Source organism: Mugil cephalus, chromosome 23, assembly GCF_022458985.1.
Source record: "Mugil cephalus isolate CIBA_MC_2020 chromosome 23, CIBA_Mcephalus_1.1, whole genome shotgun sequence".
Taxonomy (NCBI): Eukaryota; Metazoa; Chordata; class Actinopteri; order Mugiliformes; family Mugilidae; genus Mugil; species Mugil cephalus.
Window position 1 is genome coordinate 9,337,849 of NC_061792.1, and position 21,715 is coordinate 9,359,563.

Below are 21,715 nucleotides of genomic sequence, written 5' to 3' on the forward strand. Positions count from 1 at the left end.
GACGGTGGCTCCCTCGGGCGTTGCCGTGAGCATGTGTGAGCGTTCAGTCATGAGGTGGACTCAGTCGCTAACGGCCGGCTTTTAATTGTGCGTCCGTTAATATTAAGACCACTTAGGGGTTTTTAATTATCTTCCACCACAAAAGCCACTGAAAGCAGCTCTTTCACACGGAGAGAGTGATGCGAGGGGAGGGCGTCTTTATTTTTTTTTGCTATCCTCTTTTCTTTCGAAAAGGATTAACCATGCCAGTGGTGGAATGGCAGGTTGTAGACTCTCTAATGACCAGAATTAAAAATGGCTATCAAGGATACTACAGAAGCAGGATGGATGCAGATGCACTGAAGCTAATTAGTGCACTTGGATTCAGCACAGAGCAGTCTTAAAGCGTTATTAATATTATTGATGTTTCACACTTGAGCCGCTTTCATCTCTCACTCCTAAACTAGCTGCTGCTTCCTTTTGTGGACGCTTTTATGAAAAGTCAGCTGGCGTTTTGTGCTGCTCTCGCCTCCTAAGCCGGGCTCAGACTACAGGAGGGTTTGGTATATCCTGAGGTTTACCCCCTGCCTTCAGCCGGGAGGAGAAATCCTCAGATCCTCAAATCCTCACAAGTCCACAGACTCTGGACCCGGGTGCCCGCTGACGTCGGAGCGAACGCTAGGCTTTTCGTCGGCCAGCACGTTACACGTGAAAGATTCTCTGGTGAGATCGCGTTTACCAATTAGGTGGTGCATTAAAAAGCTCCCAGTCCTGGTGCGATAATCAGACTCATACTTCATGGTGCACCTTTCTTAAAACTGTACATCCTTGACATTAGAGAGAAGAACAATTGTGAGGGCGTAACAAGATCCAATAAGAAACTGAGCCCAGCTTGACTCTTCACATAATAGCTCGACTACCACTCCGATGCCTCCGAACGCGTAAAATCCGTTCATTATATTCTGCCCGCATCGTCCGATGTACTTCAACTGTCTCTCTATCTTTTTGTTTGTTTTTAGATAGGTTCCTACTCTTCACAGTCAATATGAAATCAGCTGTTAACTATAGTCTCTTCATTGTCTCCCTTTAAAATCTAAAAGATCATTTAAAATCCGCCTCCTTACGTACGAGGCCCCTAAAGGCCTCCCTCCATTGTATCCTAAAGACCTCTTTGTAGCCGATCATTTCCTTCTTAAGACTTTTCGTTTTGATCAAGCTTATAGTTTAAGGGCTGGATTGAACCATGCCTTAGTTATGCTGCAGTGGACTCTTTGCAGGTGCAAGGATGGCGTCAGCTTCGCAAGATCGCTCACTACTTAGAGCTACAACCTCGCATTTTCCTCAACCTCTACGTCTTCAGTGTCTTAATGAAATGTTTAAAGGCCTCGGAGAGAGACGCACTCTGAATCACAATCGTGTCATTTTCCAAGTATCGTCAATGGACAGAAAATAAATTGTCTCAGGGGCGTTCGGTTTTTTGACAAACACATCTGCTGTGAAGAGAGCTGGGAATTCTCTAATAAGGTACCATCACACATGCCCACAAGAGGCACTGATTTGGGTCGTGACCCGAGCAACTTGCTCCACCTTAAACAGGAAATGCATTCAGCTTTAAAAATAGCCCTCCCCCGCTAAAGAGGCACGACGGGAATCAAGGCGATTGAACTGTCTGAAGGGGCCGAACAATAAACGTTCAGACATGTTAAATAAACTGAGCGATGTTCTGGGAATCATTTTCAGCCGTGAAATCCAGGTTAATACCCGACCGGGGTGAGGCATGCCTATTCCCCTTGACTTAAAAATAAGGTTTTATGTGCCATCGGGGTTTTTTTATTTTTTTATTTTTCGAAAATAAACATTTGTATTTCCGTCCGAGGAAATGTCAAGGGGATTTATGTGGTTCCCGGTTCGCGTCGCGGGCCTATTTAATGCTACAGTGCACACCGCGCGCCACGCGAAATGAAAGCGCCGCTCTTTGTGTCGCCAACCGTATTCAGTGCCCATCAAACTGACGTGCGTGCCAAAATTCAAATTCTCTTTAAACACATTTCCAGGTGCTGGTTTGAAACATATTTCAGGTCTGTCATTCCCCCAAATTAGAAGAACAGCGGGGAAAGTTTATTTCTCGGGTGCTAATCGGCGGATAAGTGGTGGCTTCGGCCTTTCAAAATAAGATCTCTATGTTTCTTTTTACAGTCCAATTTCTTTTTTCTGAGTGGCCTTCGGAGGCAAAAGCAGAGAGGGTTTTCACACACATGTGCACTTGTTATCTAATCATACTTAAGTAGACATGCATTAGCCGTTTTTCTGAGAACTGAGTGTTTGTTCAGCTGTGACGTTTTGTTTTTCCTGCTTGGCGTTTCTTGTAATTTGGTCATTTTCAGATGTGCTGCTAAGCTTCAGAAACATCCATTTGTCATCTCGTTTGCCTCGGTCCTTGGAGTAAAACCTGTTTTCTTAAAGGTCAGATCTGTGGAAAAAAGAAAAAGAAAAAAGAAAAAAACACCCTTCTAAATGGGGCTTTTATTGAAGGTAAAGTCATACGCGCTGGTACGCCCACGCAGATTTGATCGAGTCAACACTTACAGTTCACGGTTCGCCCTCAGCAGATTCAATCCTCCCTCGGTCCCGAGCTCCGTCTACCTTGATCCGGTAATTCGTGGCTAACTTTAAACCAATATTAGCGGGAAAATGAATTTCCCTCAAAAGACACGACAGAGAGGGGAATCAATTCCATCCATCTCTTCAGGCTATGAGCATTTTAACGGAGAAGAAAACATTTTCAATATCAGTGACGGATATCTCCTAATGTGGCAAATCCACAACTGATAAAGGGGCATTGTGGCTGGTTTGAGCTCAGTCCAATCAACTAAGCACTAGTATCCCAGGTTGTTTTCAAGATTTATGTCTTGCTTTTACATACTTGGATACCGTTGAGCAGCGAGGCATATTTAGCTTCGCAAAAGCAGCAGAGAAGCGACCACCACACGACTCTGTGGTGACTGAGAAGCGATTTTCCGTTGCTAGCGGCTATGTTGAGGGTTGCAGAAGACTGACCTTTCAAAACGCAGCGTATTAACACTGCAAACACGAGTGTGTCACTGAGAAACATCATTAATTGCAATTTCTCTCTTGTTAAGGTAGAGAATGCACACTAATCAAGACCGGGCCACGCAAAACAATGGGAGTGATTTATTTCGCAGATGTAGTTGATATTTTCTTAGATTGAGACGGCGCGGTTAAAAACAAAAGATCACGTAAAAATTGGCATTTAAAGGAAAGGCAATCACGCCTAATGACGAGGCAACCGGATGCAATTCCCATTTTTGGCGTTTCCACTCGACACACCAGAGCTCAAGAGCGTCAGACAAAGAAAACACAGCACCTTCATATCGCTCACTTAAGGGTGACTCATAATTTTTTGCAAGATTAGGATGAAAAAAAAAAGAAAAAAAAAAAGCTGCAGGCTACGGGGAGATGACAAGTCTGGCATTTAAAAAAAAATAACAAAAATATTGCTTTTCGCACCACAATAATAACTGCGCAAGCGAGAAAGAGTCCACGGTGTCGTCTTTAAAAAAATCACACAGCGCTCTGGGTTGGAGCTGCGATTGTGAGATTCTGGTTTGTTATGTTCCAAAAATATGAAAAGATTTAAAGTTTGGAGAAAGTAACTAAGTCAATGAGCCGCCGATCAATACTAAAAATAAATAAATAAATAATATTCACATTAAAGACTTTAGATTTCAACACTGACCAATGTGGTAAAGGCTCCAAAGAAATTAAGCTTGGAACATCTTCTCCATAAATATCGATAAAATTTTTGGTTGATTATACATTTTTTTATATATTTTTAATTTTTTTGCGCCACAATCTTCTCCCTCAATTTTAAATTTCTTTCAATACACATTAATAGAAATACAAAATGAGTTAACTTTAGCTTCACCATTCTTTTTTTAAGATTTCAACAAGATTTAAAGCTCCGACTGGACAGATTGTACTGCTGCTAGCTGTAGTTAGCATAGCTTTTAGCCTCTGGCCTGATAAAATTTAACTAAACTTGAAGTTAGTTATGTCAAATGACACATTTCAAAGCCAGGAATCATTATTTTTCAGTTACAGATTACAGTCAACACAAAATAGAAATAAAAACAATTATAGTGTAGCCTAGCTTAGCATCTTAGCAGTTAGCATTTTTTGTAGCTTTCAAGAGAAACTGTATTTGGCTTGGCTTTGGTATATATTTATATCCATCTACTTGCTTGTTACTGTTTTGTTAGACTTTATTTTTCTTAGTCAAATTCAAAATTTAACTGTTAAGAAAAAATTAAATAAATGTGGATTTGTAGGACCCAGCGAATTCAATTACACTGGATTATATCAGTGGAACGTACAAACATGCCTCCAGCTGAGCCTCGATGACTTGAATAAGAGCAGCTCCAACTGAATAACTAGAAATCCACTCCTAATGTCATTCTCGTGCCAGTTCCTCACTAAATTTTGGAAGCTCGCCGCGGCTTAATTTGGATCGACTGTCAGTGATTTTGTTCCGGCAAAAGTCCAGGTTACGCTGCCGCTGTCAAGGGCAACTGAAGCTCAGAAATAGTGAGGATGTCAGCGCTATTATTCTGAGCAGAGTTGTTTATGCTGGGTAAACAGCTGACGTGGCATAAGGAGATTTTTCTTTCTATTTTTTTTTTGTTAATATTTGTTATCTCTAGTTTCCAGTCTGTCAGACATAGTGACCCGAGCATCCTCCACATTCTTAGCTCTCCATGCTGCCTTCTCTTGTTTCTCTGGTCAAAGACACAGACATGAATGAAGTCCTTCCATTTTTTTATTTTGTTTTTTAAATAAAACTAAATTACGAAAAAGGCTTTAGTCTACACTCAAACCGCCTCGAGAGTCGGCGCTTTATATTCGACGAAACGAATCTTGCACGCCTCAGGTTCTTGAAGCCTTTCCAAGCGCAAAACTGAGACTGTGTTCAAAGTCGGGACCGAATTTATTGAAGCTTTTGACGGAAAGTCACTCGGTTGCTGCTGAAAGAAGTTGAGAGAGAGTTGCATCTCTGAGGGGCCCAACTCAATTTGTCACCCAGGAAGTGTGCACGAGTCAATGAAATGTGTGAGGTGAAAAGCACACTCAAGGATGAGCAACACAAAGAGTGCGTGTTTTTTTTTTTTTTGATTGTACAGGATGTTCAGGTCATTGTGTTGAACGTGTCAGCGGGAAGATGCTATTTTCTTGCTATGGGGTTCGGCACAAATTGAGCCGGCTGAAGCAAAAACTGCTCCTGTTTTCATTGTCGGGGTCTGTGAGTGTCTCCTCTCATTTCTCAGGGACTGAGGAAATAATAACAGCCCTAAAGTTCACAGGGCGACAGCTTGAGAGTAAAGCGGGCAGTGGAAGGTAGACGTGACAGTTTAATGGTGGACGCGGAGGCTGAGGGAAGCCTGTAAGGAGCACGTCGCATCAGCGCCACACTTCTCCGCTTCTTTTATGAGACCATCTACGACTTATTAAGCGTCCTGTATATCACTGCTGTGGCTAATTAAACATGTAACTATAGCTCAGATCAGGTTTCAACCTGGAGCATAGATTAAATTACATAAACACCCATAACACAACAAACTCAATTCTCATTTTTAAGATGCAGCAAAAAAAAGTTTTTTTTCCTGTAAAAAAAAAAAAGGGTTCACCCGCACTTTTATTGTATATTTCTACAGCACGCTTCAATTAAGTGAGTAAAGGACCAATGCTCATGGAAATCTAATTATAAAACTCATAGAGCTGGAGCTCCCTCTATTGGTGGCAATTACACACACACACACACACACACGTCACATGTTTCTGGACTCACTTCACAGCGTGTCAAGTGGAAATTAAATTCTTCCTTAATCAATCCACTTGAATTCTGAGGTTTCTAATAAAACCAGACAGTCGTTTGAGTGGCTACATATTAAAAAATTACCAAAAAAAAATGAAAATAAACTCATGAAAGGAAGGGAAGGAATTACTTTTTAGTGTGAAAGGTTAAGTTGATGATTTGCAAACATGACGCCGGCTCTGTGCTACATAAAAAGGTTTAATAGTTTAATAGATACACTTTGTATCTACAATACAGATGCCGTCAGTCATGTGATGTCACTTGCTGCTAGAATGTGCCGTAGCTGTGCTTATATATGGCTCTGAGTGGGTGGAGGGTTAACAAATCCACGGGATTTGTAAGAGCACAGGAGGGGAGCTTTTGAGTGGGTAGAAAGGAGGCTTATCGGTGGGCGAGAAAGTAAGCAGGTTTTATCTCACACAAGCTGCGGGGCTGACAAAAGAGAAGCACCAGCGAGCAGAAACGGGTGCGAGGCTCACATGTGTGTATGTTACGTTCGAGCACTATTTACAGTCGTCTTCTGGCGACTGGGAAGGAGTTGCGTCGGAGAGTTCAAATTGCTTCAATCTGGCCATCACTCTTTTCCCCATCTGGTCGTACTCAGACCTGTAGGCCGCCTCGATCTGGCGCTCCCTCTGGTGCCTGGGACGGAGCAACGGTGGGATGAGAGGAGAAGGATTCATGAAGCATGATCACACTCAAAGCATGATTCTTTTTTAATTTCCATTACAAATTAAAGACAATTATTGGACAATAACATCTCTGCTACATCAAAATATAACAAACCGTCCATCTCTAAGGGTTGAAAACTGGAATGTCTTTGTATATTTTTGCAAAAGAACCCAATAAATACCACATGATTATATATTTATTAGCTTTGTACACTGTCTGTATTGTGTAGCCATTTCTTGCATTATTCGAGTATGAACTCACACAGAGAGGTGGTTCTCAATTAGTTTACATAAAGGATAAGATGAAGAGGAAACCGTTTCAAGGCTGTGACAGTAGTTAAAATGTAGCATCACGCTGCGAGCCCCAGCCAGGAAGTCTATAACGGGAGCAGCTCCAGGTGCAACATTTATTAGCTATATGTTCGGTTCATTCGGAGGATTTCCCCTCCTAAAACAAAATAAGTTTTATTGCTCTCTCTCCCCCCCCCCCCCCCAAAAGCACTATGGCACGTTTACAGGAAGTCCGCGCAGAAACATTTATTCTGTTTCTTTATGTAAATATTTATCCCAAATCGTAACGTGGTGGACTTACGTGACTGCTGTTACGGAGGTGAGGTCGCTATAGGAGGGCAGAGCTTCTCCAGACAAGAACTCGGCTCTGATCATTTCTGGCGTCAGGTGGACGCCGGCGCCTTCACACCTGTTCAATATAACACACAGAACGTGTGATTTTAAAGTATAAAAAAAAAAGCTTTTTAATGAGTAGTGTAGATGTATGTGCTTACTGTGTGTCCATTGGTGGCGTCTGGTCGTCAGGGAGGCCAGCGATGGGAGAAGGCGCCGCGAGCGGAAGTATATCCGTGTTGTAGTCGACGGACCTACAGGAGACACACACACTGCTTTTTCCCCCCGAAGAGCCAGACCAAACACGACCGGATCCAGATAACGCTCGGCCTGACTGAGATGAAAGGGCGGCTCGCGGCGGTTTGAAATCTCAGTTTGGACGGGGGACGATAAAGGTGAAAGCCGATAGCGCTCGAAATTAAAACCCGGACGCGCCGCGGGGTTTGATTTTTTTGGAGGAGACCCTACTCAGGGCCGAACAAAAACTCCCTCCAGCGTGGGAAGGAGCTGAAAGTGTAAATAAAGGTGTGCTGCGCTCCGAGTGTCATCATGAAGGGTTAAACTCTTTTATTCCTCAGACTGGCAATTAGCCAGCTAAGGTAGCTATCTGGCTCTGTTTGCTGCACATTACACCCGGCAATTATTGGAGGTAAATATTTAGTGCTAATCACAATGTAAGCAGTCGTTACTCTACTGTCTAACTGTTCAGAGTTCTATAAGTCTATAAACTGTGTGTACCCACAGAGGGGACGCTTTAAAACCTTCGCGCTGTCTGAGAAGCAGCACCGCGCTTTTAATAATTCAAGGTTACAGTGCGAGGAACTGTCAAGTTAATGATCGCTTCTTATTGTGACCACCTGACACGGATCATAATGTTTGGACTCGCGGCGTGCGCAGCCGGAGAGGCGGCGTTGGGAAATTAATAAGGCAGGGCAGAGGGTTTTCTCTCGCACGAACGAGGGAGAACGTGTCCCACAGATGATTGTGTAACGTTGAAAGGGAAGGTGAGGGGGGAAAAACGGGAAAGGTGGGAAAAGGGAGCTGCAGCGTGGATTCAAACGTCAAATAAAGCCCCTTGAGGAACGTGCCGCTACGTTATCTCCGCGGCGTTCCGTTTAAAATATTCGTCGGACAAATTCTGCCGCGCAACACGAGTTGCGACACACCGCGGTTTTACTCGCTGGAAAAAGGGTCAGAGACCGAAAGTGTTGTGCACAGCTGAGCGGGATTGGTTATGACAGGGCGCAGGGAGACGCACACAACGGGCCGCAAATAGAACAGGACAGGACGTTGGCGTTGTGTTCACTAATACACCGCATCCAAATGCCATCATTTATTCACTGTCCATTTAGACTAAAGACTGAGTGGGTCATTATATTACAGAGAAAGTGGATAATTTGCTTCCATACCGTGCAACCTGGATCCTGCAATTCTCTTGAAAAACAACAGGAAAGCGTCATCCATCAGGACGGTGTATTTATATAAGGTTGAGCGAATCAGGATAAAAAGGCCGATCACACATCAACACGTATCGCTTCAGCCTAAAACTAATGAAATGCAGTCATTTGCATCGCGGGCGCGGATGTGGAGTTTTGTTTAGAGGAGCCTAATCACGGCTTTCAAACCCTCTTTAGATTTCATCCGAGAGGGCGTAAAAACAGCGGCTTATTTCACGGATATTAAATTAAACCCGACTTTCAATCCAAAGTGATAACGGCGCACGCGGCCTCCTCCAAATATACGAATGCAAAAGTTCTCGGGATACATTACAAGTGGAGGATTTGACTTGGTGCATCCTGGCAGGTTCGTGGAATTCGCGCATTACGTATTTATTCTTTCAGATTGTGCGCAGGGCGCGGGGAGAGTCTTCCCGCTAAACACCCGTCAGTGATGTGCGCTCATCCAACTTGTCATTTCATGTGTTATTGCAGTGCTTGAAAATGTTTTAATCACCCCCCCGAGGGCGGGTCAGAAACGCAAGTTCTTTCACAGGCTGAAAAAGGCACGGGCAGCGGAAGTGAACAAAAGCCACTTTCCCCTCTGTAAACAAATGTGGTAAACAAGCACTTTTTGATCCCACGATGCTGCAGCTGGAGCAGCTCTTTGTGCGCGAGGGCATGACTTTATATGGGGCGCTCTGAGGAAATACAGTTTCTTTTAACTTCTGGGTGGCTACGTTCACTATCGAGTCATTTTTGTTGCCTTGTTTGCCGACGACCTCCCGCTGTTGGTCATAATTCATTCGTATGAGTCGTCGGTAAAAGGCTTTTTGGACCACGGTTCAGATTGTTGCTCACATCGTGACTGGACTGTTTGAGACTTACCTGCGTGGGATGCAGTCACTGGTGAGAGCAGGTAGGCTGGACAGAACATTAAAGATGACGGAATCGAAATTCTTCCATGTCATGACCTCTGGGATCAGAACCTGCCGTGGGGTCGAGGAAGTTATTAAAGACTGTCAGGATCATCCATCAGACGTGACCGACCCTAACGGACGCTACAGATTACCGTGTCCTTCTGTGGAGCTCGTGTCCCTTCGCCATCCTCGTCGCTCTCAGGGACTGAATACCTGCACACGAGAAACACCTGATATGAGTTTTGAGTTTCTAAAGAGATAAATGTTTGAGTGTGTGACTGTTGTTACCTGGGAAGAGGGCAGAGGTGGAAGTCCAGATCGGTCTCCAGGTATTTAGGCCGTGGCTTGTACGCGTGGAGGCCGGGAGCTGGATTCTAAATATTCACAATATAGACAAATACATTGTGTTAACATGTATAAAGGTTTTTGTTTCAGACTTGATATGTAATCGCAGCCTTACAAAGATTCTGAGCGGGTTCGCTGGCGGCGGTTTGAGCAGAGCTTCGGGAGCGGTGAAGGAGAACGTGACACGCTCCTCCTCCTCCTCCTCCTCCTCCTCCTCATTTTCACGTTGCTCTTCCTCCGCCGCTCTGGCCTCATCGCGCACCAGCGCGTCCTAAGAGCAGATGAAGATAAATTATCATGAAGGAACGGATATCTTTCTATAATAAGGGATTAAGTCCAGGTGCAGCATTGTTACCAGAGATCCGGTACGAAGGGGCCTGGCCAAGGCAGTGGAGATGTACGAGTTAAATGCCTCCCAGGTCAACACAGGCTGGTAGCCCATGAGTTTATAGTGCTGAGGAACCTAGACCATGTCACAAACACTTGTATTTAGTGGAGAAATTCAAATATGAGGCAGTGGTGGAGGAAGTATGGTCAATTTACCTCAATAAAGGAGGAAGTATGGGGAGTATGTACAGATGGTAAATGTTTTTCTACGATTAAAAGTCAAAAGTGTTGCTCTACAGTTATTAGATAAAACAAAGATTTAACAAAGTGCTGTTTTTTAGTTTGGATAAGCTCCAAAGAGTCACAAAAGGTGCGAGGAGTCACGATGACTAACAGGAAAGAGGAGAAACAAAGCAGGTGATGATTGTCGGGAGCAATTAAAAACCAACAGGGTCGGGAGGCGCCGGTTTTAATCTCCAACAGTCCGTTGCATTTTATGGATTGATCCCCGCTTAATTGCTTTCCACCGTCGCTGCTGTATATATTGATGCGGCGTTCAGGTGACCAGGTGCCGCGGCCGATACCTACCCGGAGCTTGAAGAAAGGAATATGCGCCGTCACAGCCGCGTCGATAGCATCCACGGGCACCGCGGCCAAATTACAGCGAGCCTGGAAACATCGGGGAGACAAATGGCATTGTTTGTTCAAGCGGGGCCTCCTCCTTCTGCGGGGCATTTGAAAGGGGAAATGAATGATTTAATCAAAGCGCTGAGCTTCCTCTTTGATTCCACACGCAGTTCAAACGCAGGAAATAATGGATGGAAATAGTTTCATGTGCCTTTTAAGAGGTTATCTTCTATCTTATGCCACCGCCCAATTAGGTTAAAACGCATTAACATAACGAACGTGATCAAACTTGACCTTAGCGGAAAGTAAATGTATTGTTTTGTACTCACCAAGGGGTCTTCCTCATTACAGAAAATGGGGAAAGACGATGGAAAGACTTTGTCCGGAGAGATTTTCAGGTCACGCGTCTCCTCCTCGTCAGCTGAAGCGAACGCAAAAATAATGATATGAGAAAACATAAAGAAAGGTTCATTAGCGCAGATTTGTTTCAGTATTCGCCGTTATGACTAAATACACAAAGAACCATAAATAGATGTTCCTGTTCCTGGGGCGTGTGTATACGTTCTGAGATCCTCATAAGAACTCGGGGAGAATTCAATTCAATTTTACCTCCAGGAGCAAATCGAATTAAGCATGCTTTACTGACAGGGCACAATGAGATTATTTCTCAACGAGGACATCAGAGGATAATCAAAACCTTTCTGCGCCGAAGGCAGGTTCTTCCTACTGTCTGCAAGTTTCCTCAAACAGGCCAATCTCCGGCTCATGCGACACCGGATCGCCACCTGGAAGACAGGGAGGAGAGGACGGGGTGTAAATGCTTTGCCAACCTACGAGTTTTATTTCATTTGAATTTTTCTTTACGTTTCCTCCGTCCATAACGAGCTCCCTGCAGGAGGTACGGTCGATGTCAGGGCGCGATTTCACCGAAATGGGCCGATTTTCATTTTGAATGGATAAAAAGGGCATTTTAACGGCAATATTTAATTTATTGCATTATTCATGAAGGCCATTTAATTATCCTCGACGTGTGGCCTGACAGGGACAAGAGTGCAAAAAGTGGATCTGGATACCTTGTACTGTTGAGTGAGAGGAATATTCTGATTCAAACTTAGAATTAACTGATGTGTAATGATACTTGAATTCAATTAAACTTGATCTCTGTTATTGACACCAAATTCCTTTTAAACCAAATTTTGCTGGATAAATGCGGAATATCAACCATTTATGAGCATTTTCACGTCGTAAATATCAATTAAACTCGAGCACAGACTGCAATACTGTCCACAAACTTCTCACTACTACTACAGATGCATGTTTTTCATGTGTCTTTCACAGACCGGGGCAGATCTTTTCATTCTTACTCGAATGCCGTAGAATATTATTCATTTAGTGGGAGGAATTCACACATGGTTTGGCTGCAGGTGGAAAAAGGCCAAGGGGGATACGAGGCCTCTCCTGAGGAAAAAAAAGGGGAAGTGCATCTATGTGTGTGTGTGTGTGTGTGTGTGTGTGTGTGTGTGTGTGTGGTGTGCGTCCAGGCGAGCACTCGTGCGTGCGTTCGCTCACACGTCCCAGCAGCTTTACATGACTCGGACGCGTGTACCTTTCGCGCTGCCTGCTGGAACATCCCGAAGGCTCTTTGTCTCAGCTCCCACTGGAAGCTGGTGTAAAACTGGAAGGACGGGGCTCCCTCTGGGACCTGGGGGAGGTTAGAAGGACGACTCATTTGGAACGATTACTTTGAGTGCGTGTGGAAATACATGTTAAGTTCATGCAAAGAGTAGTGCAATAGTAAAAAAGTGAATTGAATTAAACTGAAAAAAGGCTGTAAGCAACAGATTTGTCTCATGAAAGACCAGGAAGTGCTAGTATTTTTTTTTTTTTTTTTACACAAAGACATCATTGACGATTTCGCAGAAGCTTATCCCCTTTTCGAGGTATTTAAGCGGCAGATTTAGACGTGGACGTCGTTCTGCCTGAGGAATCCTGTAACTATTTAATGAACGCCACTGGCAAGGTCACCCGGCCCTGGCACGGGGCTAAAATAAATCTAGTAAAAAAAAAAACGGGAGCCTCGAACAGCGTTAACAAAAGCAAAGTTAGCACCTGTCCGGCTTCTCGAAGCACCCGTGTGACGTAAAGCCGAGTTTGTCCAGCAGTAAAGTCGTCCTCCTGGCTTATCTCTCCCCTTTTTACCTGCGACACAAGCGGAAAGCACAGCACAACAGCATTCAGATGTTCACAGCAATACATGAAACACAGAATGTAATTCATCTTAATAGCATTTCTTCTGTCACTGTGGAGTTGTGTCTCTTTTATTATGTGATGTGTGGGAAGGAAGTTGCAGAAAATGCTACAAAACGATTGGAAAGTCGTTCAAAGGTCCAAACTGAACCCTTCAGACCTCTGGCAATGACGGTGAGCACGTCTAAGCTCTATAATAAGGACAACTTTAAATCCTTCACCTGAAAAGGAAATACGCTCTTCGTCGCGCGGCGTAAAAAAGGACTGATGGCCCAATTCTGTTTCTCAACTTTCCAAATTTGTACCTGTCACCGTCGAGGTGAAGTATTGCGCAACAAAAAGCCGTAAACCGTATCAGATGCAAACAGAGGAAGTTTTATCTGTGGGCCTTTTTTTTTTTTTGAGTTCTGGCCTTCAGTCAAGATTCCAAAGATAATAGCTCATCATAAAGACATCAGAGATCCCATAAAATACAGTGTGGTTCTATGAAGCTGTAAAACAAAGGGTGTGAGGCGGAGGATGCTGTGTGTGTGTGTGTGTGTGTGTGTGTGTGCGTGCGCGCTATAAACAAGCGCGGATGGAGAGGAGATGGGGGAGGAAGTGCTGTTGAGTGTCCGTGAGAGATCTGTCAACCGTTCGGACAACTTCGCCGGGGACACTCACACGCGCAGGCTCGTATTTCAGAGCTGATGTTGCTTTGGCCGCGTCTGCGTTATTTCCATGGCGACTCGATAAAAATCAATCACGGGGGCCTTTTTTGTCGACGGGCCGAAAACCCCAGCGTGGGTACAATAACACTTCATCTTCGTTTGGGTTATGACATCGGTATGCCCGCAGGGGATTAAGTATCAACATATCTGGCGAATGTCATGTCGAAGTGAACAACAAACTCGGCGGGCCTCGCGCGAAAAGCGTCCGCCCCGGCGAAAGCCAGAAAAACGTGTTCTGGTGTAAACACCGTCTGGAGAAAAGGCAGAAGATCAGACAAGGGCAGGCGACCTCGGACAACGCCGGCGCAGGCAAAGTTTTTAAGGCTTCTAGATATCTTTGTTGAAGAATTCAGACGCTCAAGAAGCAGACGTGAGTCACCGGAGAACAGTTCAATATGTAAGCCAGGGGTTGAATTTACTGGGTTACAGCAGGGCGATGGAGGGGTAATATATGGTGATTGGCATTCTGAAGACACCAGACACCTCCTGACCACATCCTGAGATCACCAGACTTTTAAAAAACACAGCGTGATCATAACCCAAGTCAAAGTACAGTGATAAGAGGCCGTAACTGTGTCAGTTTCGATTATCATTCACTCTACATAAAGACAAATCTCCTATGACATCACTCGAAGGAGAGTGGTTTCGAAGCTCGGCGCTTGGTGAGACTCCAGATCCCTGACGGTGGCTTTTCAGCTGATTCAGCTTGTTCAATTGGCTGAGAGAGCGGCAGCGTGTCGCCAGTAGCTCCACGATGTTTATTTATTTTTTTTTTAGTTTAGCTTATTGTGTTACTGGTTGTTTTTAACAGACGTCTGTGCGTCAGCGGGCGTTTACATCCCTCCCTCAGCGGTCAAGGAAACGCCACGCGACACGATCCATGCCACTGTTGCCATGCAACCGCATCACCCTGGACACCGTTTTCCCAGCTACTTTTGTACATTTGTTCATAACGCTAATTCTGTAAAACAAAATTTGATTTCATAGTTTAAAGCAAGTAATTTCCCTCGTGGATCATTAAAGTCTAAGTCCAATTTTCTATTTTTGAACAACAAACACAGACTACTGCCCCCTGCTGGTACACACCATCATTTCCTCTGATGTTTCTGGTCGGGGCACCGCATCATGTCAGTGTTATATGAATGTGCTTTATAAATAAAGTTTGATTGTGATGTTTTTTTTTCTGTGATCAGAGACTTGTTCTCCACGAGTGAAAGTTATTACCATGTATTCATGCAGAGCGATCTCTCTCTCCTCCACCACCTGCCTCCTGGTTTGCTCTGACATGGGGTCCATGCCCAGATGAACTTGCCTAAGTGACACACAAATGAATGAAGTCATTAAGAAAATATTTCTTTCCAAACAAATTCTACATTGAAAACAAGAAGGTGGTGTCGTATCCTGTGAGGTTTATATGTTAGCCTACCATTTGAGGTGGTTGACTTGCTCCTCCTTCACGCTTTGTTGAACCTTCTTCGTGAAGAGGGCCTCCTTCATCTGTCTACTCTGGAGTCCTACCGCGCTGCCGCAAGATACGGCTGGAAAAGATGGACAAGAAATAATGCTTTATGACAGCAAATATCCTTTACTTAACACAGCCACATGCTTGATAAGGCGACATGCATCTACCTTCCTTCACGTCTTTGGAGCTGAGTTTATTGGCGCCTTTGATCAGCATCTTTGCTACCCCTGCAGGGGTACAGACGTCCGCTGCTTTCAGCCCGTGCTTAACATCTCCCTGATCTCCAAGTGTCGAGGAAATTATACAAAGGAAAGGAATATATTTATAAAAAAGTCAGTGTCTCTGTAGAAAGTATGACTGAAATATCAGTGATCAAAACATGATTAAAGATGCTGAGATTGATTAAGTCATAACTAGAACAACTACCACCTTTGACTTGTCGCTCTCCTTGACCGACTTGTACTTTGTTTTCCTTCGAGGGTTCACTGAGGTTGTCGATGAATTCCCTTTGAGTCCTGGGGGCACTGCAGCTCCACAACATGACTTCCTTTCCAGCTGGCTGCCATGCAGAAAGAAAAACAATTACAATACAAGGGACGCCGCTAAATTGTCACTTGAATCAAACATGAATCAAAATGTATTAATCGCGTAAACACAAGTGACATTTTAGAATTTAGTGTTTAATTGAGAAGTGGAGAGGGTTGATGAATTGCTAAAATAGTTCTGTGTGATAAATTGTGCGGATTTCTACTTTTATAAATAGCTAGATGGATAGTGGGGGGGGGGGAATAAGTGGAAGGCACAGCTTCACTTCTTTCTCGGATGACTCACTGGATAGTAAAAAATGTCCCGAAATTGGCGGTGTTTATATAATAATAAGTGGACAGCTAGAGTTGAAGAGTGTGAGGGTGGCATGGAAGCCAAGCAGGTCAGAAGCCAGATAATAGCTTTTCATAATATTTACTTTTTTCCATCTGTCCATTAGTTTTACTGTCAGTGGCCCTGCTTATTTTTCATTTTTCTGTGAATGTGGGTGGACAAAACATTAAAAAGCAGCTCTCAATATAATACTGCGGCTGATTACAGTAACCTCACCAACTTAAGCGTTTAATCAGTTGATTCAGCACCTTTCAGACACTGCGTCAACAGGAGCTGAGCACTATATGCGTTAGACAAAGATTTATTCAGCGATTTATTGCAGGGGTACTGTATTATATTGTATTAGATTGATTAGGCTGGTGGAAAATGCAACACGAAGGTCGTTCAGATATTAAAAAAAAAAGTTAACCATCTGTTTATTTTCAAATGAGCCTCTATTTATGTCAGATAAGTTAAGCTGGGGACATGGCATGCGAGCGTCATACACCGGTTCGAGATGGAAAAACGCCGGCTCTCACATATTGAATCTTTCATTGTGCATATCTCATCTTTTATTTGGTCTCACTGTGGGAAACAACAAACACAGGGAGAGTGTTTTATATGCTAAACATTCATCGGGAAGCATATCCATCTTGATATCACTGCACCAGCTACCAAGCTATTTCCATGAATTATTAACTTTTGGCCGAGATAACACCAGACAGTGCAGTGGATGGAGCCTCCACTGTGTGATGGATAGCATCCATCACACGCAGCTTTCTCATGGGAACAGAATTAGACTGGCTCAAGAAAATACGTCGCGAGGAGTTCTCATCTGCGCACAAGCACTTCTTTTTTTTTTTTTAATCTTTCTGGATGTATATTTGTTTTGCTTTTTTTTTTTATATTTCCCAAAGTTTGTATTTGTTTGGTAGGTTGCTCATCCATTGTTTGGTAGGTTGCTCATCCATTGTTTGGTAGGTTGCTCATCCAACAACCAAAAAAACTGTTTTCATTACAGAACAGCTGGAAATAATAGAGGGCCTTCAAATCATCATGTTAATATTTCTGATGTCTGTTTTCTTATAGCTACATAACAACTGTTTCAGATAGCAGCACAGTAAAATGTGAAGAGTGGCAGGAGCCCTTGTCCACTTTGAGACAATTGAACAATTCTGATATTTTACTTCACCAGCAATATTTTTTTTGGTATTTTTTTAATTTATTTATTTATTTTTTAATCACTGTGTCCAACTTTTAATCCATTTGTTAATGTTGAGATGTGAATTTGGCAACAGGCAACAGAAACAGTTTTTTTATCAAAAGCTTCTTGGATGTTGTCGAGTTTATATTGGATCCATTTAAACCACCACACATTAATGGCATGACATGGCACATTAATATGAAGCCAACATATTTTAGTAAAGGGATAAGAGATATCTTATTGAATGCAAAATGATAATAATAATAATGTGTTTATAAATAGCACTAGGCTGAGTTTAATATAGAACACATATAGCAGGTAGGGGGTCCCTACTTAATCTCTCCCTCAGTTTGGGGAGTCCTTGGCCTGAAAAACATTGAACACCCCTGGGCTATAGTGAATGCATAGAACCCAAGTTACAAATGTAACCCCTATTTCTCCAAGAGAGACTCCTTCATACTGCTAATTGCTGTAGTCTTTCCTACACTCCACTCTGGCCAACAGTCCTTGCTAGTTGACATAAAACATATTGTCACCACAGACAAGATTTATCTGGGGTTGAAATGCTTAATGAGGCTTGGAAACGGGACTTCAATACATCAGAGTTCTTATTACCTGAGAGCCGGGCGAGGCGCGGAGCTCCCGGTGACGGTGCAGAGGTAAGGCTTGGTGTTGAACTGTGAAACGACCAGCTGCAGGGTGACTTGAGAAGTCTCATACTGGAAAGGACTGAAGGTCACGGTGATCTTGGCCTCACCGTTGGCCGGTATCACACCTGGAAGAACAAGAAATCCTGCTAATAATGGGAGCATTTCAATTATGTCTGTAACTATCCTGATGTAAGACAACTGCTACACCTGAATAACTAATCAGAGTAAGTGCACGGAAACTAATCAGCATTTTAAGAGACCGTGAAAGTCAGCTAAAGGTTCGGTAAAAACTGTTATTGAAAAACGCAAACCAAAAATCATTTGCAAATGAAAAAAGGTCAGCCGGAGCCAACAGCCAAACTTGTTCTTTTTCCTAATCGGGATTAAGAGTTAAAAGGCAATGAATAAAAAGACTAAAATGCTAATTAAAATAATAAAAAGCGTAAACTGCTGAAACAATTAAAAATACAACATGAAAAAATTTAAGTTTTTGCTTTTCCCAATGAATGAGCAAGTCAAAAAAACAAGACAAAATGAAATGAGTACGGCTTATAGACGTGATAAGAAGTGATATTAAAAAATGATGGATAAGCAAACAATGAAAGCAGTGAACAATGTTTTACAGTGGCAAACCTGAATTCTGCGAAGTGTGCTCCATGTCTATCTACAGTTCACGTTACATGTAATGTTTTGCATGTAAACATGCAATGTGAGCTGTAGATACTACAACGCGCTCCTGTTTTTGTGTACGTAGAACGTATTTCCAAAATAAGAAACCCATTTGTATCTCTTCCTGTCGTTCCAGGTTTCTACGGAGCTAAAACAGCTGTGTGATTGAAATCCCAAGTGCTTTTTCCGTCTTGTATTATGATGCTTCCCAGACCATGAATACTGCTTAACGTCAGCGAGTGGAAACTGGAGGCATCCTTTAAGTCCTGTAGTGACTTTATTTAATACAAGACACAGAGTGTGCTGAGGTTTTGAGAAAGCACAGGACACTTGTTCTTTCTGGCGAGTTGTATTCTTAACCGGGCGAGCTAAATGAACAATGGAAAACCGTGTTTATTTGTTTCACTTGAAGGAGAAAGGCAGAAATATGTGCAGCGCAATGCGAGAGCAAGGTGGAGTTTCAGGTTTTAGTGTTGCATTAAATAATTTTACGAGTCTTTACCTGTGAGGGGCTGGATGGAGAAGGCTTTGTGTGGCTGAATAACGTGCACCTGAAACTCAAAGTCAATGGGACAGCTGCATCTCAGAGGAATAACATGGCAAACACTGGAGACGGGGGAGAAGAGGGGAGAGAAAAAAAATCATTTTTTTCTTTTTTCTTTTTTCCATGATTCGAAACCAACGGGGTAATGAAAGCATGACTGGTTGTATGGAAGGATAGAAAGAGACAGGCAAGACCTTGGGCAGATGGGAGGTCAGAAACAGATCCCAACACATACCTTTGTCCAAGTGGTACGGCTGATAGGTCGATGCGAGGAGGAATGTGCAGGTCATCGATGACGGGGTAAGCATGAACTGGAATTAACAGGTTCTCTTCCCCCTTAGAAAAGCGTAGGCGGGTTGAATGAACAAGGCGCAGGGGGATAAGATAGAGAAAATGAAAGAGGCGCACAGATAAGAGAGGTCTCAAAGTAAACACAGGGATGTGTCATCAAAAGAGAGAAGCAGGAGAGATTGTTTTAATGTTTATTGGGCTCCATAAGACATGGAAAAAACGTGTTCTTCCACTAAATGGTTACCGATTAAAGTGTAAACAGACAGGATTAGCACAGTATTGGCATACAAATCACTGGATCCTAACCTTGCAGTGAACCCGAATGCAGTCATAGAAGTAGCGCCACTCATCGGGACAGAATTCGACCTTCAGCGTGTAGGCGAGGCCTGGGATTAGTCGATACTTAGGAAACAAATGAAGCCAGGTTGAGCCATCAGAAACAACACTGATTGCACTTAAAGACGAGCACGTTCAGGTTAGCAAATCGTAATCTAAAAAAAAAAATACATACCTTTTTAGTATAAGTTGTTTGGAAGTGTTTGGTTTGGGTGGGAATGATATGAATATTCATAACTTCAGACGAGATGTTGATTAGTTTCTGATGGAGAGGAAGAGGAGAGAAAAGAAATAGTTCATTCCCACCCAATCACGGGCACTTGAGAAAACCATTTCCATATCCTTACAGTACATCCAGCCCGCAGAGCTTCATCAAGCATATGGGGTGTAAAAGCAGTACCCGACTCAATTAAAACTAATTTAGCCTTGTACTTTCTTAAAAACTTGGTTAGTGTTTAATACACTCGAGAAAAATAAGACATTAAAACATTGTGCAGTCACACAAAGCCGCCACTTCACTGCTTCGCCAAGCGCCGATCATAAAAAACACAACACTGTCGCCATAAAACGCAACCACAGCCCTTGGCCGAGCACCAAACTGTACTTCCTGCTTGAAGCTGAAAGACTCTGCATTCAGATCAGTAAACAAGAAGGCACACGAAGCATTATTTAATGGACGGAGACCGACGAGGACGTTAAATGGGGGTGTCACACGTCCCAATCATCAAGTGAGTTTCGGCGGTAATGGACCAGAATCATAATGCCGTCTAATTTCATGACGATGAGTAATCAATAATCCCCCTTCCACTACTTAAAACTGTAATTATAGTAAAAGCTCCTCTCTGTGGTATTATATATTTTATAAAAAAACTGACAAATTAGCCATTGAATGTGACATTTTCCTCACCAGGGTCTTTGTGTAATCCTTCCTAAGCTCAAACCCACTGAAATGAAGCACTGGGGGCTCTGCCTGGATCAGGCTGTTGCTTTGCAGTTTGACATAGATTTCTGGAAGGAAAAAAATGAAACATTGTGAGTCTCTTTTGCAAAAAAAACACCTGCCAAAAGAGTTTTATGCTCATATAAAAAAGCATCCCCCACGTAAGCGACATTAACTGACAAATTAGTGGATGTAAGGCAACTTTATCACATAAGATTGCCTGCCACTGCGTGTAAAGTGGATGCCGCCGTAAGGTTAAATATCACAGCAGTATGAAAGCAGAGCTAATTAATCCTATCACGGGGTTGCAGGGGGTTGTGGTTAATGTGTACTTGACTCCAGCAGATGATTGGGGGGGGCGCCGGCTCTGCTTCTCCTCTCCTCCACCAGCTGGCCCAGAGGCAGAGGCGTCCCCCTCCTCGGGGGGCCAGACGGGGCCACCTCCATCCTGGCAAAGAGGTCAGCCCTGGATCTTCATGAGACGAATGACAGAAGGCCGGAGGACAGTCAAGGAGACAGCGGTATGCTGGGAAATATTACGCTCGTAAACCTGTGACAGTGTACACAGAAGTGGAGACATGAAAGGGCAGGAGGTTACTTTTTATGAGAGCGAATTGAAGCTAATTAAAACGCTTGGGTATTTGTTAAACTTACTGTCACACAATGCAGGAAATATACCGGGCCTTTTTTTTATTTGTTTATGTCCCTGACAGTTGGCACAAGGTTAACACGGAGGCTAACGAAAGCAAATAACACGAGGGTTGTTAGCTATTAGCGCGATTTAATCGACTTAAAATTAAGTTAAAACTAACTACAACTTCAGAAAAAGGTAAGGCGAGGACTTACTTGTGTCACAAACAAAAGCTTGTTTTCAGCTTTTGGGATACGACAGCCATATTTGTTGCATTTTCACGAAAGGACGCCCACCAACAAACTCCGCCGTTACCATAGCGACGCCGGTGCTCTGAAGGGGGCGGGTTAAACG

The 21,715-nt window shown here is 43.3% G+C and overlaps 1 protein-coding gene across 1 annotated transcript; it reads right to left on the bottom strand.

Moving 5' to 3' along the window:
* Nucleotides 1-1,827: 1,827 nt before the first annotated feature.
* Nucleotides 1,828-21,701, bottom strand: cfap221 (cilia and flagella associated protein 221). Its single transcript, XM_047576515.1, has 25 exons — nucleotides 21,577-21,701; nucleotides 21,063-21,280; nucleotides 20,698-20,798; nucleotides 19,966-20,052; nucleotides 19,761-19,856; nucleotides 19,399-19,499; nucleotides 19,122-19,225; nucleotides 17,916-18,075; nucleotides 15,668-15,797; nucleotides 15,406-15,514; nucleotides 15,203-15,314; nucleotides 15,001-15,088; nucleotides 12,929-13,018; nucleotides 12,426-12,521; nucleotides 11,517-11,604; nucleotides 11,149-11,240; nucleotides 10,781-10,861; nucleotides 10,221-10,328; nucleotides 9,981-10,136; nucleotides 9,809-9,894; nucleotides 9,673-9,733; nucleotides 9,489-9,589; nucleotides 7,326-7,418; nucleotides 7,133-7,240; nucleotides 1,828-6,511 (listed from the first exon to the last, which is right to left on the bottom strand). The coding sequence occupies exons 2-25, from the start codon at nucleotides 21,175-21,177 to the stop codon at nucleotides 6,373-6,375; spliced, it is 2,502 nt and encodes an 833-aa protein (XP_047432471.1). The 5' UTR covers nucleotides 21,178-21,280; nucleotides 21,577-21,701; the 3' UTR covers nucleotides 1,828-6,372.
* Nucleotides 21,702-21,715: the final 14 nt, after the last annotated feature.

Coding starts and splice junctions, on each gene's coding strand:
- cfap221 (XM_047576515.1), bottom strand. CDS start 21,177: ATGGAGGTGGCCCCGTCTGGCCCCCCGAGGAGGGGGACGCCTCTGCCT. Junction 20,799..21,062: donor CAATCATCTGCTGGAGTCAA/GTACACATTAAC, acceptor TTTTCCTTCCAG/AAATCTATGTCAAACTGCAA. Junction 10,137..10,220: donor CCCTTCGTACCGGATCTCTG/GTAACAATGCTG, acceptor ATCTGCTCTTAG/GACGCGCTGGTGCGCGATGA.